Genomic DNA, 13773 nt, shown 5'->3' with positions numbered 1-13773 from the left:
AGTAGGGAGGAGCACAGTTGGAAATGGAACAATCTCCTTGCCATAGTGTTACTTCTCCCATAGTGATTGATGCTCAGGGGCTGAGGTATGCCCCTGAGCATCGATTACAGTGAAATCAGCCAAAGCCTGAACGCTCCAGCTGCTTCTACTTTCAGTATCTGTGACATCAGTGCACTTAGCATCCTGTAGGTTACAAACACCCACAAAAAAAAAAAAACTTGAGTTGTGAGGGAAGTTCTATCGCTGCTTCAGAGTTTACAGGAAACAGAAAATCCTTTTGGTACAAGGACCATAATGATTTTCTGTTTTTAGTGAAAGGATAAGAATTTTACGGCTTCAACAGTGTTGAGGTAGTGTGGAGGACATGAATTGAATGTTTTGACCTCTGCACTGAAGCACCCTTAACATATGCTTTTCACAAGTGCTTTTCACAGTAAATAAGTCAAGCCTACTGCTTTTGTCACAAGTGTTTATAATGAACAAATCAGACCATTGACATCAGACATTTTTGTCATCATTGGTTTGTCACAGTCATCAAGTTATGCCTACAGTATTGAGTAATATCTTTCCAGCAAAGCATAAAATGCAATACAAGCACTCTTTTTTTTCTTTTCTTTTTTTTAACCAGCGGAGGAATACAGCTTCTGCCCAATCAAATGTTGTAATTTTGTTGTAATTGAGATAAAGAAACTGTCCCAGTAGTGCTTCCTAAAATTCTTATTCTGATCGCGTAACGTCAGGTGACAGCAAAGAGGTCAATCCAGACCCACAAATGCAACCTGTCCCATCATCCTGCACTCTTTGTGAGCACTACAAATCACTGAGAAGCATTTCAAATTCGTGTTTTAAAACGTATTAAGTTGAGCACTGCATTTTTCAAAATCATGTCACTTTGTTGGTGAAATATGTTTTCACTCATTCAGGTTGTTTAAACTGGCAATTCGACTTGGCAAGTGTACCCACTTGCCAGGCCTAAACCATCCTGGGCACAGAATGTGTCTTCCGATGTCTCTGTGGCAGGCTCGCTTAAGTACATGCTATTAAACCATCAATCATCCTCGGTGATAAAGAATGGGGCAGACCCCCATCTATGCATCAGTCCAGTTCATAGAACACAGACAGCGCCCCCTCCAAATCGGTGGGAAATGCTTTTAGGGACACTCGTTCTGGTTACCGTCACATACCTTTCCACCGCACTGAATTTCACTGCCGGAGCCCTTCTGGATAATTCATATTTCTGTCATACATACCTTGTGCTTCTTTCTCTGTTATAACTAGTGGAAGAACTCTTTGCTTCTGCAATGGCTCAGGCATTCCTTCAATTAAATTGAAGATACCCCCTGTGCAGAACCTTGGAAAACCAATGCTCTTCAAACGAATGGTTAGACCAGAACTCACTTCACTGTGTTGCATCTTTATGTGGTGAACCATTAAGTCAGTGTTGGAAATGAAAGTACAATGTTATTGCTTTTAAATCGCCAGATACTGAAGGGGTGACTTAAAAGACAGGATACAAGGGGTTAGACTTGGCATCCTTGGCGTTGTCTCCCCTAACTTTTTGCCTCTGTTTCCCAGTTTGTTGATGTGTGCTGTGCTCTGTTTTTGCTGTTCTTGTTACTCTGGGCACTTTACCACTGCTATCCAGTGCTAAAGTGCAAGTGCTCCTATATAAAATGTGCATGTAATTGGATTTCCATGATTGGTATATTTGATTTACTGGTAAGTCCCTAGTACAGTGCGTTAGAGGTGCCCAGGGCCTGTAAATCAAATGCTACTCGTGGGCCTGCAGCACTGGTTGTGCCACCCACATTAGTAGCCCTGAAAACGTGGCTCAGACCTACCACTGCAGTGTCTGTGCAGTTTTAAACTGCCAATTCGACTTGGCAAGTGTACCCATTTGCCAGGCCTAAACCTTCACTTTTCTTACATGTAAGACACCCCTAAGGTAGGTCCTAGGTAGCCACATGGGCAAGGTGCAGTGTATGTTTAAGGTAGGATATATATTAATGTGTTTTGTAAGTCCTAACAGTGAAATACTGCCAAATTCGTTTTTCACTGTTGCATGGCCTATCCCGCTCATAGGTTAACATGGAGGCTGCCTTTAAATATGATTAAGACGTAGATTCTCTTTGAGAGATATGGAGTTCGGGGTCTCTGAACTCACATTTTAAAAATACATCTTTTAGTAAAGTTGGTTTTGAGATTGTGTGTTTGAAAATGCCACTTTTAGAAAGTGGGCATTTTCTTGCTTAACCCATTCTGTGACTCTGCCTGTTTGTGGATTCCCTGTCCGGGTCAGTTTGACAGTTAGCTGTTTGCACCTCTCTCTAGACCAGAGGTCTTCAAACTTTTTGATGCCAGGACCCCCTCTCAAAAAAATGTAGGTGTAAGGACCCCCTCCTGACAAAAGTTTCTAGAACCTGGTACTCATCATCGACAATCATAAACGTCCCCAATTCTCACAGCAAATCATTTGTATGGTGAGGAAATAATATTAAACAGTGTTCAGCAAGCAAATGGTCAGTGAGTGTGGGGGCGCGGTCAAAGGTATGGCTAAAAACAAAGGTCCTAATTTATGAAGAATTGGCGTAGGGAAGTGCAGCAAGTCTTCTTATATAAAAGGGCACAAATGGACCGTATTTATGAAATACAGTACCCTCTGCGCTGGTGCACAAATTGCTGCCTAGTGCCAACAAAAGCAGGATTGTTTTTGTGCAGGAAGGAGTGCCTTCCTGCACAAAAACAATCCAGAGAGGCATTTTTCTCTTTCTATATGTGTTGCAGAATGCGCACAAAATGTCAGTGAATCCGGCCCAAGGGCATGTATACGCAAATCTAATTCTAATAACAATTTGAGTACATTGTGAAAAATAGGAATGTTTACTTACTTCTCATTGTCCAAAGAGAACTATTTTGTATAGGAATTTGCCAGTGTTCTGTTGTCAACATCAGTTTTATTCTTCGAGAGAACTGCGACACACCTCATGTAGATACAGCATGGTCATAAAGTTATACTTTGAACGTAAGTCACATTATGAAAATTACTTCAAAATGTGAAGCAAAGTTCCTGTGTGGCTACTTAACGTCTTCAGAGTTAGATATGTTATGTGCCTGATACTCACTGTGCTTTTGAGAGTAATTTTTATTATATCTTATAACGTTAGCACATTATCCTCGTTGTGAAGCTAATAAATATGAATTCGACTGCATTATGCACCGAGTGCACACAATCAACTTCCAAGAAACAGCAACTACATTGTCATGATGCAGCTCACATCTAAAAGTTATAGTGGTGGAAAAAAGTTGCTTAATGGGTGTTCTACAGATCTTGACCTTTCCACATTCAAAGTCGCATTTTAATGATTGGACAGATAAAGTGAGGCTTGGACAATTAGCGACCCCCTGCCCACGAGTCCACTGCCCCCCGGGGGGTCGCGACCCACAGATTGAAGACCTCTGCTCTAGACAGTGACACAAAGGGAGCTGGGGTGTGGCCTGCATATCCTGGTGAGCCATCTATGCTAGGAGGGAGGGGAGGAGTGGCCACTTACACCTGAAAGGGCTGTACCTGCCCTCACACAATGCAATCTCCAACCCCCTAGTGTGTGTCTGGGGCCTGGCCTGGGCAAGGCAGGATTTCACAAACAAGAGAGACTTTCCTTTGAAGTACGCCTACTTCAAAGGCCAAAATGGGTATAAGAAGAGCACCCAAAACCACAGACTTTAGATCACTTCTGGAAATCAAGAGGAACCTCTGCCTGGAGAAGAGCTGAAGAGCTGAGGAGAAGTGCTGCCCTGCCTGTGACTGTGCTTTGTGGAGCTACCCTGCAGTTGCTGCTTCTACCTGTGCAAGGTGACAAAGACTGGACTTCCTGCTTGTGAAGAAATTTCCAAGGGCTTGTCCTGAGCTTGCCTCCTGTTGTTGAAGTCTCAGGGCCATCAAAGACTTCTTCTGCCAGCACCGGACTCTCTGCTGAGACTCCTGCCCTACCAAGTGGTGTCCTATCCAGTTCTTGAGACCCTAGAAGGTGAAGCTGGCAGACCAAGACTGAAAATCCACGCACAGACCGCCGTGCAGGGAAAATTTCGACGCACCTTCCGAGACATGGCTGAGAAATGATGCGCCGCCGGCTTCGCGGCTGAAATTGATGCTCCACCTGCATCGCGGCTGGAAGATCGACGCACGCAGCTGGAGAAACTACGTGCAACACCCGCTGACGGAGGCTGATAAAGTCGCAACCCACATAGCGCAGTTTTGCTGATACCGTGCAGCAGGATTTTTCAACGCAAACTTCGCTGGGCATGGAAAAACGGCACAAATACTGCCCGGACCTAAGTGCTTGCCCGGATTGACGCATCCCTCTCCTGGGGAGGCGGAAAACGACACACGTCGGCCGGAGGAGGAGAAACGACGCTCGGTCTCACTTGCAGGTGAGAAATCGACGTATCGCTAACCTTTTCCAACGCACACTCACCCGTGCGTGTTATTTTGAGGCTACCCAGGTACTTTTCAACGCTAACAGTGTTTTTACTGTTTTCTAAAGGATTGAATACTCTTTTTTTTAATTCATAACTTGACTTGTGTATGTTGGATTTTCTGTCGTTTTGGTTGTGTTTTGTTTAGATAAATATTTTCTATTTTTCTAAACCTGTGTTGTGTCATTCTGTAGTGTTTTCACTTAGTTACTTTATATGTTTGTACAAATACTTTACACCTAGACTCTGAAGTTAAGCCTGCCTGCTTGTGCCAAGCTACCAGGGGTATGAGTGGGGGTTAACTGAGGGTGATTCTCCTTTACCCTGACTAGAGTGAGGGAACTTGCTTGGACAGGGGTTTAACCTGACTGCCTACCAAAGACCCCATTTCTAACACAATGTCTGCAGGAACTGTTCTGAAGTCCCAAAGCTAGTTTGTCAGGTAGGATTAATTTACCTCTTGGCTTAGTCCATCCTGTGATAATTTCACCAACTTTAATATCCTTCTACATATTGCACTCAGGGCGATTGGATGTAAGAGTATAGAAAACGTTTTTTGAGCTGGTGTTTCCATGTAGGAGCGGTTTTGGATGTATGAATGCATTAAGGTATTCAATTTATATCTGTGTTAGGGACTGTTAGGTTATAATTTGCAGATAACACTTATTTTCATCCTTCATGTGACCATTTCGCTATTGCCAAGTCCTTTCAACTTTCTCTTTTCAACTTTAATCTGTTTGGACAGTGGTACAACCACAATAGAGTTTACAGTAGACTGTATAATACTTTGTGACAATTGTCCAAGTCTCTGTGCCTACAGTGCAGCAATGGTTGGTGATGGCTATGTCTTTATTATGGATTAAGTGAAACTGTGGTTTCACCTTGATTAAAAGTATGGAATATGTCAACTCAGTGAATGGTTTTCTATAGAATGGTCCACATTCAAAAGAAAAGGATGGTTACTAGAATAAAAAAGAAACAGAACAGGCAAGCCAGTGAGAGTCCAGTTTGACGTATCCACAGGAAAGACAATGAGAATGCTCTCCCCAACGCCAAGAAGACATAATTTTTCCTTAAAAAGCAATCCAAACTAACTTAACATTGAGTCCTCTGCTATAAGGTGTTACGCTCCGAATTTTCATTTATGGAGGTATTATGGGAAAGGTGTCACCCTTTTGGATGAAAGGTTAAAGAATGAGTGCCTGAAATTTGGATGAGCCTTTGCAGAAGGGGAATGAGATTCATTTTTGATTGTTTTAGAATCTGGATATGCTATGACATTGCTCTGCCCTACAACAGAATATAACTGCAGAATACACTTGACATTGTTTGTTCTTGTGTCTTAATTGTGTTAGTGTTTTTGGTACAGAGGTATATGTATACTAGACTAAAATCAAAGTAGTGTTTTGATCAGTATAGTAATATCTGTCACCCTTCTCTCTCTGTTTTTTCTGTTGCCAGTAACCGCCCTTTAATTTCCTCTGCACCAGCCCAACTGAAGCTGTTCTCCATTGGTTGGAGAGGACCGGAGCCACTTAGTAGATAAAAACAAATGTAAGAAGGTTAGGCTGAAGTTAGCATGAGGGGCTCTTTCATATTTCTGATGTCACCATGAATTGGAAGTATTAACACAGAGAGAGTTCTTGACTAATGGTATGACATTTTCTACAGTGGTAGGTATCCTTTCCTATGGTACTCCTTTGTTATGAACAAGAATGAAATGAAGAACCAAAAAATAGGCAAAAGAAGAATTATGTCCATTCTGAAGTTTGAGATGGCTAACCTTTTGCAGAAGAACTTCGGCAAATAGCGGAAAAATGGACACACATTCACTCCACAGTCTGTATCAAAGGCACCCGCCAACAAGTTTGATCATGAAGACAGTATGAGGTGATTACAAAAACTAGTAGGGCCCGGTAAACCAGCTCAGATCATTTAAGCAATACCTTCGGAGGTCTGTCTGGAACTTCCATGATATAGATATAAATCTACAAGCCATTCGCACGACAGATGTTTAAAAGCAACACTTAGGGCCTGATTACAACTTTGGAGGAGGGTGTTAATCCGTCCCAAATGTGACGGATTTCCTGCCCACCGTATTACGAGTCCCATAGGATATAATGGACTCGTAATACAGCAGGTGGTATATCTGTCACATTTGGGACGGTTTAACACCCTCCTCCAAAGTTGTAATCAGGCCCATAATGCACAAAAAAGAGAGAGGTGTGTTTTGGCTCACTATAATCAAACATCTAATTTGATTCGAACTCAACAGGTTTTCACTGCATTAGTAGCCTGTTTTGTTGATTTGATAAGTAATAAATGATCTAGCACTACCATCAGTCCTACTTAAAAGGTTTGATAATAGAAATATTGACCAGAATAGGTTTTGCAAATCCCATTCTTTTTATTTATTAAAGAAAACAGCTGCCTACATTTGTTTCACTCCCGAAATTGGATGAAGAGTTTTCTCCACGCCTTTCCATTCACATTGTAAACGTTGGGGTACCATCCTAACTCAGTCTGTGCTGAGATCTTAATTACTCACCATAGAGCTTGGTCCAAGTATTCTTATTTCCACTGTGTTGTAAAACTGTAAAAATACATGAATAGGAGTGATTTACAAGTAACACGTCCAGGACAGTTTTACAATTCAAGTTGGAGTGGGTAGGACAAACTGAAAGAAGAGTAGTGTGTATCAATCTGAAATGGTTGGTTAAACAGTCAAAAGCGTACACTAAAGTATTTTCAGAAGACAAAAGTTTTGAGGTTTCTAAAGATGACTCCTCGGGAGACCTTGGAGTAAGAATGCCTGTGGGTAAGGAGTTCTATATTTTGGCTGCAGTTGCTGGAAAGGAGTGATTTATAGATTACTTGTATTATATGCAGTCGACAAAATAGTCAGGTTCAACTTGTGAAACTACGGGTAGTTATATTATGGAAGTATTACACTGTTTTTTCAAGAAAGTCTCTTTCTAGTCCGAGCTTGAAAGAGGGAGAGGAGTGGTGAAAACAAGCAGCTAAACGTGATCCACTCTGATGCATAGATTTTACTCTAGGGCTATCTGACTTCAGTATTATTATCATTATCCATGTATGTCGTATGCTATGTAATTTGTAATGACAAATATATTGGAATACCACTCTTACTACTGGTACTTTGCACTCAGGACGGTTGGCTGACTCCACATAAAATGTGGCCAGTGGTGTCAGTTCCCAAATTTAAAGTAATCAAGACTTTGTGATTGAAAGTCCCCTACTGGCCACTGCAGATAACAATTTGCCGGCCCTCTCAAAATATGTGTGATGTTTTAAGTGATTTTACCTACATGTACTGTCTATACTTAAACATTAAGACAATTTGGGCATCAGTTTGAACGTTTTTGGTCAACCGCTGCTAGTTACTACCAACCTGGTTTTGTGTTTCGACTAGTATAATCTAGAAACTTAATACTGGAAATCGACTTGACACAGGTGGTGCCCGGCATTGACTACTGACAATTTGAGTAAGTAAAGCTTTCTCTGAGAATATTTTCCGGCCATGGTGGTTATTAATGATGTTTGCAACCTTGTGGAATCGGCTACTTCAAGTGGGGTAAGCTACCGACCCCTCAGGCGTGGTGATTTCTTCAACCTTCTATTAACCATATGGCTCTGATTGGCCATTTTTCAGTACGTGCACAAGTCTGACCGGTTCGTTATGGAATCTCCGGGGCACTAGCATTTAGTTTGGGATCCACTTCAAAACATTTATTTATTTATTGGAGACTGATGTGTTTTTGTACCTTCTCTTTTTGGGCTTTCTTATATGTCATAGTCAGAAGCAAGCATTGTGTAAATTGCCAAAAATGTTCCACTTTAAACGCTTATTAGGCCCTACTCAGGAGACAATATTTTCTACCCTTCGGGCTGCTACTTAAATTGTCACAACCTCGTCCCGATGAAGACTATTTAAAGGGTCAGAACAATGACATCTTGATTGGTTTTCGACTGGTTGCACTCCTAGTACGTTTCCAGCAAAAAATATAACCAGAAACATTGGATGTTTTCGCTTAATTACTGAATCCTGAGCCAGAACTGCTCTTTTTATTCTACGGGTGTCTCTTACTTACCCTGGTTGTTTGCATGTCCAGTTCGCTCAAACACTGTGCCACCACCATCACATAAATTTGTGTAGCATCCATTTGTATTAAATTCCTGATGTCCAAATTGAACAACATCTGGCTGTTAGTTTTTCTGTTCCTGGCTAAAACTTTTGTAACCAAGTACTAGGTTTATTTGGCCGTCACAAATAAAGTATGTTGCAGTCACACATTTATGAATAGATTTTCTAGTTGTCCTGTGGTGTAGGGGCACACTTGGGCATACCTAAAACTATAACCTAACACGCATATATAGAATAAATCCAAAACAACCCACCTGTTTACTGACTTTAAAGCCATTTTCCTTAGTATACCTGCTGCCCCGTCATGAGACCAGTTTGTCAAAGGTCCGAGTTACCTTGCAGGGTATCTTGGCCCTGAATAACAGATGTTTATTATTATCATCTCAAATATACTCATTAGATGTACAGAGACCAATGGCTAATGTATAGTCTATGGTGAAGACAGATACCAAGGTTAGTATTGTTCTGAATTGGTGGAGGGGTGGAGAGGTTTTGGTTGAACAGGTAGTTTAAGATGAGACAGTATAGCCTTACAGGGGGCTATACTGCCCATTAAAGGCTCGCTCTAGTGTCAAAGGCCTGAGCCGAAGGCCCGAAGATAGGTCAGAAATTCCGCCTGCTTCAGAGATGGGTGCCTTACTTGCCTGTCTCGGGTTCTCATTTACATTAGAGACTATCTCTTTCTCATCTTTAAAACATACGTTTGTTGCCAATAATTCCATATTTTCGCTCTGACACCATTCTACTTCTCTTTACCCTACATTAATGATTAATATTAAAGGTTATGATGCGCACAGTGTATAATTCAGTGGCCGTTCTGTTCCTGTAGGTGGACACCTCTGTTATCATGGCGCCGGCTGAGTATATCGATGTAACAGATTTCAGTTTTGTCATGGCTGCCCTGTGCATCGTTTTTGCTCCGCTCTTCTGGAATGTGGTAAGTGGAAAGATTCAGAGGGCTTAAACGCTAAGAATGGTTTGAACGGTGAGAATCTTGGGGCGGGTAATCATTTGTGTCTGAGTCTAATACATTTTCCCTGCCTGGAAAGCATGTCGGACACAGGTTCGGATAATGTAAAATGGCCCCCAGGCCGAGGGAGAAAACTCCTTGCTTGTTGGTCCATTTGTTTATTGTATTGCAAATACAAACTTCCACCTTGGGAGTTGTTTTCTGGAAAATAAAGTTTGCTGAGTGGCTGCTTTTTAAAATGATAAAAGGGTGGACTGTCCTCTGAGAGACCGTCAGCCACGGTCTAAATGACCATCTTTGTCTGGTCAAAGAGATATAGAACATTTTCTGGTACCATTACTGCTGTAGTCGTATTTCAGATTCTAGCTATGCCTTTTATGTTCATTTCTTTGATGCCTCTGAAAAAGGCAGTGTTCTTCTAGGTGCTTCAGAGAGAATTCAGAGAACAATATATGACATTTTGCTCTATAATTTTGTACGAAATGTTGCTGCACAGGACAAAATCTTGAGTGTTCTGCCATTTTCACATGGTACCTGGTGGTCCAGGTCCTTGACCTGTCCCGTTAGAAAGTGAAAATAAGCTGCAGACATAGCCTGTGTCTCTCTGAGACCTATCTTTCATGCAGCGTTGTAGTTAGTTTTTTTGTTTGCCCACAGCAACCATAACACCACTTTACCTCACTGATAAGGTCCTTGAACTAGTAGCCTAGATATGACCAAAATATGTTAAAATGTATTCCTTATGTTTAAGGCATTACATTTTCAGCAATAGCCTCTCTTCATTTTTGTACAGAACGTGTAGTGTGCATGCTCTAAAGTTAAAGGCCTTGTGGTGTGGCAGTGCAGGGTAGGAACAGACACATCACAGTGAACAGCTTTCTCCTGTGTGCATGTATGTTGTTTTAGACAGACTCTTTTCTTATTTTGGTTTGCCACAGGATTTTGTGAAGATGTGTTTTAGGGGTGGTGAACCAACTGCGCTTAAGTGTATGTGAGTTTTACAATTCTTAAAGAAAACTTTAAGCTTCTTTTTAACAGTCCATGCATTCTTTACAGTTTTTCCATAATATGATACATGTTGATTGTTTAAAAAAGATACCATTCGGGCATGCACTATCATTTTGTATGCAGTTCCCTCACTTTTACAGTGCTGCTTTGAAAATGCAGCAGTTGCGCTTGCACTGTGTGTTTTTGAGCCATTTGCCACGTTCAGATCCGTGCGCAGTGTGTTTTACTTCATTTTCTCCGTTTGAATTCAGCTCACCAATGCTAAAATTGTACATTAAAACTTTAGTTATACTACAGTGAGATGATGTGACTTCTTTGCTTGAAAACATGGCATTTTTGCGCGCATGGTGCTGTTTTGTCCAGTTTTTCAATTTCACTTCACCTCTGCCTAGTTCACATTATTAATATACATTCTGGTTTCAGTACGGGGACATTTTGGCCTGCTTGTGGTTTTTAAACACGGCAGTTGTGCACGCACTGTGAGCTTTTGGGAAATCACTCCACTTTCACTAAAGTGCTACAAAGCTGAGATAGTCGTCTTAAAACATGGCATTCACACTTGTACAGTGTGTTTTACTTCATTTTCTCCGTTTGTGGTCAGCGTTCCAACACTAAAACGGTACATTCAAATGTTAGTTTTACTACGGGGGATTATGTTATTTCTTTGCTTGAAAACTGATATTTGCGCACTCATGGTGTTATTTTGTGCAATTTATAAATTTCACTTTAGCACCACAAGGTTAATATTATTAATATACAGTTTGGTTTCAATACGGGGAGATTATAGTCCTCTTGTGGGTGTTAAACGCAGTTTTCACGCACGCATTTGTGTGCTTTTGGGCAATCCCTACAATTTCAGTACAGTGCCACAAAGCTAAAATAGTCGGCTTAAAACATGGCATCCGTATTTGCCCAGTGTTTTTTACTTCAGTTTCTTCTTTTGCCCTCAGTGCACCAATGCTAAAATTGTACAGTAAACATTTTATTTTACTACGGAGAGATTATGTGATGTGTTCACGTGAAAACATGCCATTTGCGCGCACATGGTGTTGTTTTGTTCAATTTATCAATTTCACTTCAGTACTACAAAGTTAACATTATTAATATACATTTTGTTTTTCAGTACGGGGAGATTATGGCCCCTTGTGGTCTTTAAACTCTGCACTCGCGTACACACTGTGTGCTTTTGAGCAATTCGCACTTGAACAGTATGTTTTTCTTCAATTTCTCAGCTTAATTTATACTTTCCAACTCTAAAGTAGGACATTACAATTTTAGTTTTACTACGGGGAAATTATGTAATTTGCTCGCTTAAAATCATGGCATGCGTGCAAGTTTTTTGTGCAATTTATCACTTTCAATTCAATATAATAAAGTTAACTATGTTAAGGTACATTTTGGTAAGGGGAGAATATAGAATTTAATGCAAAGCGCCAAAGTCCAGTACTCTGTTGCTATAGGCTTGGAGCACATCCCATTGCACTAGGTTTCAGTTTCGCTTGTGGACCTTTATCCCTGAGACAGATAAGTGATTTTTCACATTTTCAAAATGTTGATGGCATGCGCTGTATGCTTTAAAAAGTTGTAATTTGTGCACAGATGTTAAGGTTTATTTCTCGTTGCCCGTAGGGGAACTGTGTCTGTGCTTGGTGGATTGGGAACATTCTGTAGTTTATGGCAAGTGACTCAATTGCTTTGTGTTTATCAGCATCCCAAGTGAAATTTGTAGCATTGATAACAATCTTACCAGATGCTAAAGTATTCGCTGGGATAGGCTAGCAGACTCTTCTGTTAACAGAGCCTGCACGTTTTTTTTCATTCCCACGCCACTTGTTACTCCAAACTGGCACCGGGTTCGTGCCAAAAGGAGTGAGTCTGTTACAAGTTCGGAGGTTGATAAAGATTGTCTAAAGGTTAAAAGCAGCAATATAGTATTTAAATCCAGAACAATTGTATTAATTATTTGCCACTTCAGACGGCCTGGGGAATTGTGAAACAGCGTTATTACAATGGATTTTGATTTTAAAAAGCTGCCTTTCTGACTTTTAAAAATGTGGCAGGCAATGTGAGTTTATTTTTTGGTATAAACTTATTGAGGGGACTTTCCGTTTGTAAGGCACTGAACTAATTGATACATTACTGACTTAGTCCCAAGCGTAACAGCCGTTTATAATTAAAACATGCCTACATTATTAATCAACGGGAGAATTATATTACTGTAGGGTGTATTGCGTTTTACGTTGCATGCTGATAAACTGTATATAAGAAATCTACTATGTACATTAGAGGAAATGCTTATCTATTAAAAGCACACATACTATCTAATTCAATTTAGTGCCAGCAATACACTTAGAAGACAACCACAATACTAAACAACTCAACTAGAAAAACAACACTAAAAAACGTGTGCAGGCGCAAGGCCTATTGGCATTGGTAAAGCCAATAAGTCTTGGCAATTTGAGAGCTATAGGTGTTGGCAATGTTAGTGCATTTGTGTATATCATTAAAAAAAGCACCAGAGCCGTACACGAATGCATTTACATTGCCAATAGCTCTCGGATTACCAATACCTGTTGGCTTTGCCAATGCTTCTTTCCTTATAGGTAATAGTGGCCAAGAGCTGGAGTGGAGCATGTTGGACCTGTCCATTGTTCAGAAAAGGATGGGGTTCACACTTGATAGGCACTTAAATATCAGCTTAGAATCTCGTGGTGGAGGAGAAAAAGAACAGTATTAATGATTCAGAAACGTGCGCTTGGAATGTTGTGTGAAAATGAAAATTTTATTCCAGAGTAGGCATGTTATAGTACAACTTGAGAGGAGGCTTAAGAAATTGGATTACTATTTGTGGTGGGTGACTACATACCTCAAGGGATAATCACAGCCCTTGTCAGGGTTTACCCTCAAATCTCTAAATTATCCCCCCCCCCCCTCCCCCCGGTAACTGTGGCACAGAGTAGGCATGCTTAACTTAATGCAATGTTTAGAGTATTCATGCAGTATCAAAACAGTAATAAAGTCGAAATACAAAATAATAAAAATCCCAAAACTACTTAGAAAAACAGAGTAAAATGTATTAAATAACGTTACACCAAAATGGCAAGAATTCAATATAGGTTTAAGTAGGAATAGTGCCAAGAAACACAAAGTTCCA

General features: G+C 40.7%; 1 protein-coding gene across 1 annotated transcript in view; it reads left to right on the top strand.

The window, feature by feature from the left end:
- The window catches only part of PEMT (phosphatidylethanolamine N-methyltransferase), an 893879-nt gene that overhangs the window by 29194 nt on the left and 850912 nt on the right, over nt 1-13773 (top strand). Inside the window, exon 2 of the mRNA XM_069210067.1 lies at nt 9471-9578. Within this exon, the coding sequence (XP_069066168.1) occupies nt 9489-9578 (90 nt within the window). The 5' untranslated portion in view covers nt 9471-9488. The remainder of the gene's footprint in view (nt 1-9470; nt 9579-13773) is intronic.

The sequence above is a fragment of the Pleurodeles waltl genome, chromosome 10 (assembly GCF_031143425.1).
Source record: "Pleurodeles waltl isolate 20211129_DDA chromosome 10, aPleWal1.hap1.20221129, whole genome shotgun sequence".
Classification (NCBI taxonomy): domain Eukaryota; kingdom Metazoa; phylum Chordata; class Amphibia; order Caudata; family Salamandridae; genus Pleurodeles; species Pleurodeles waltl.
Note: the sequence above shows the minus strand (reverse complement) of the source record. Positions and strands in the feature narration are given on the sequence as shown.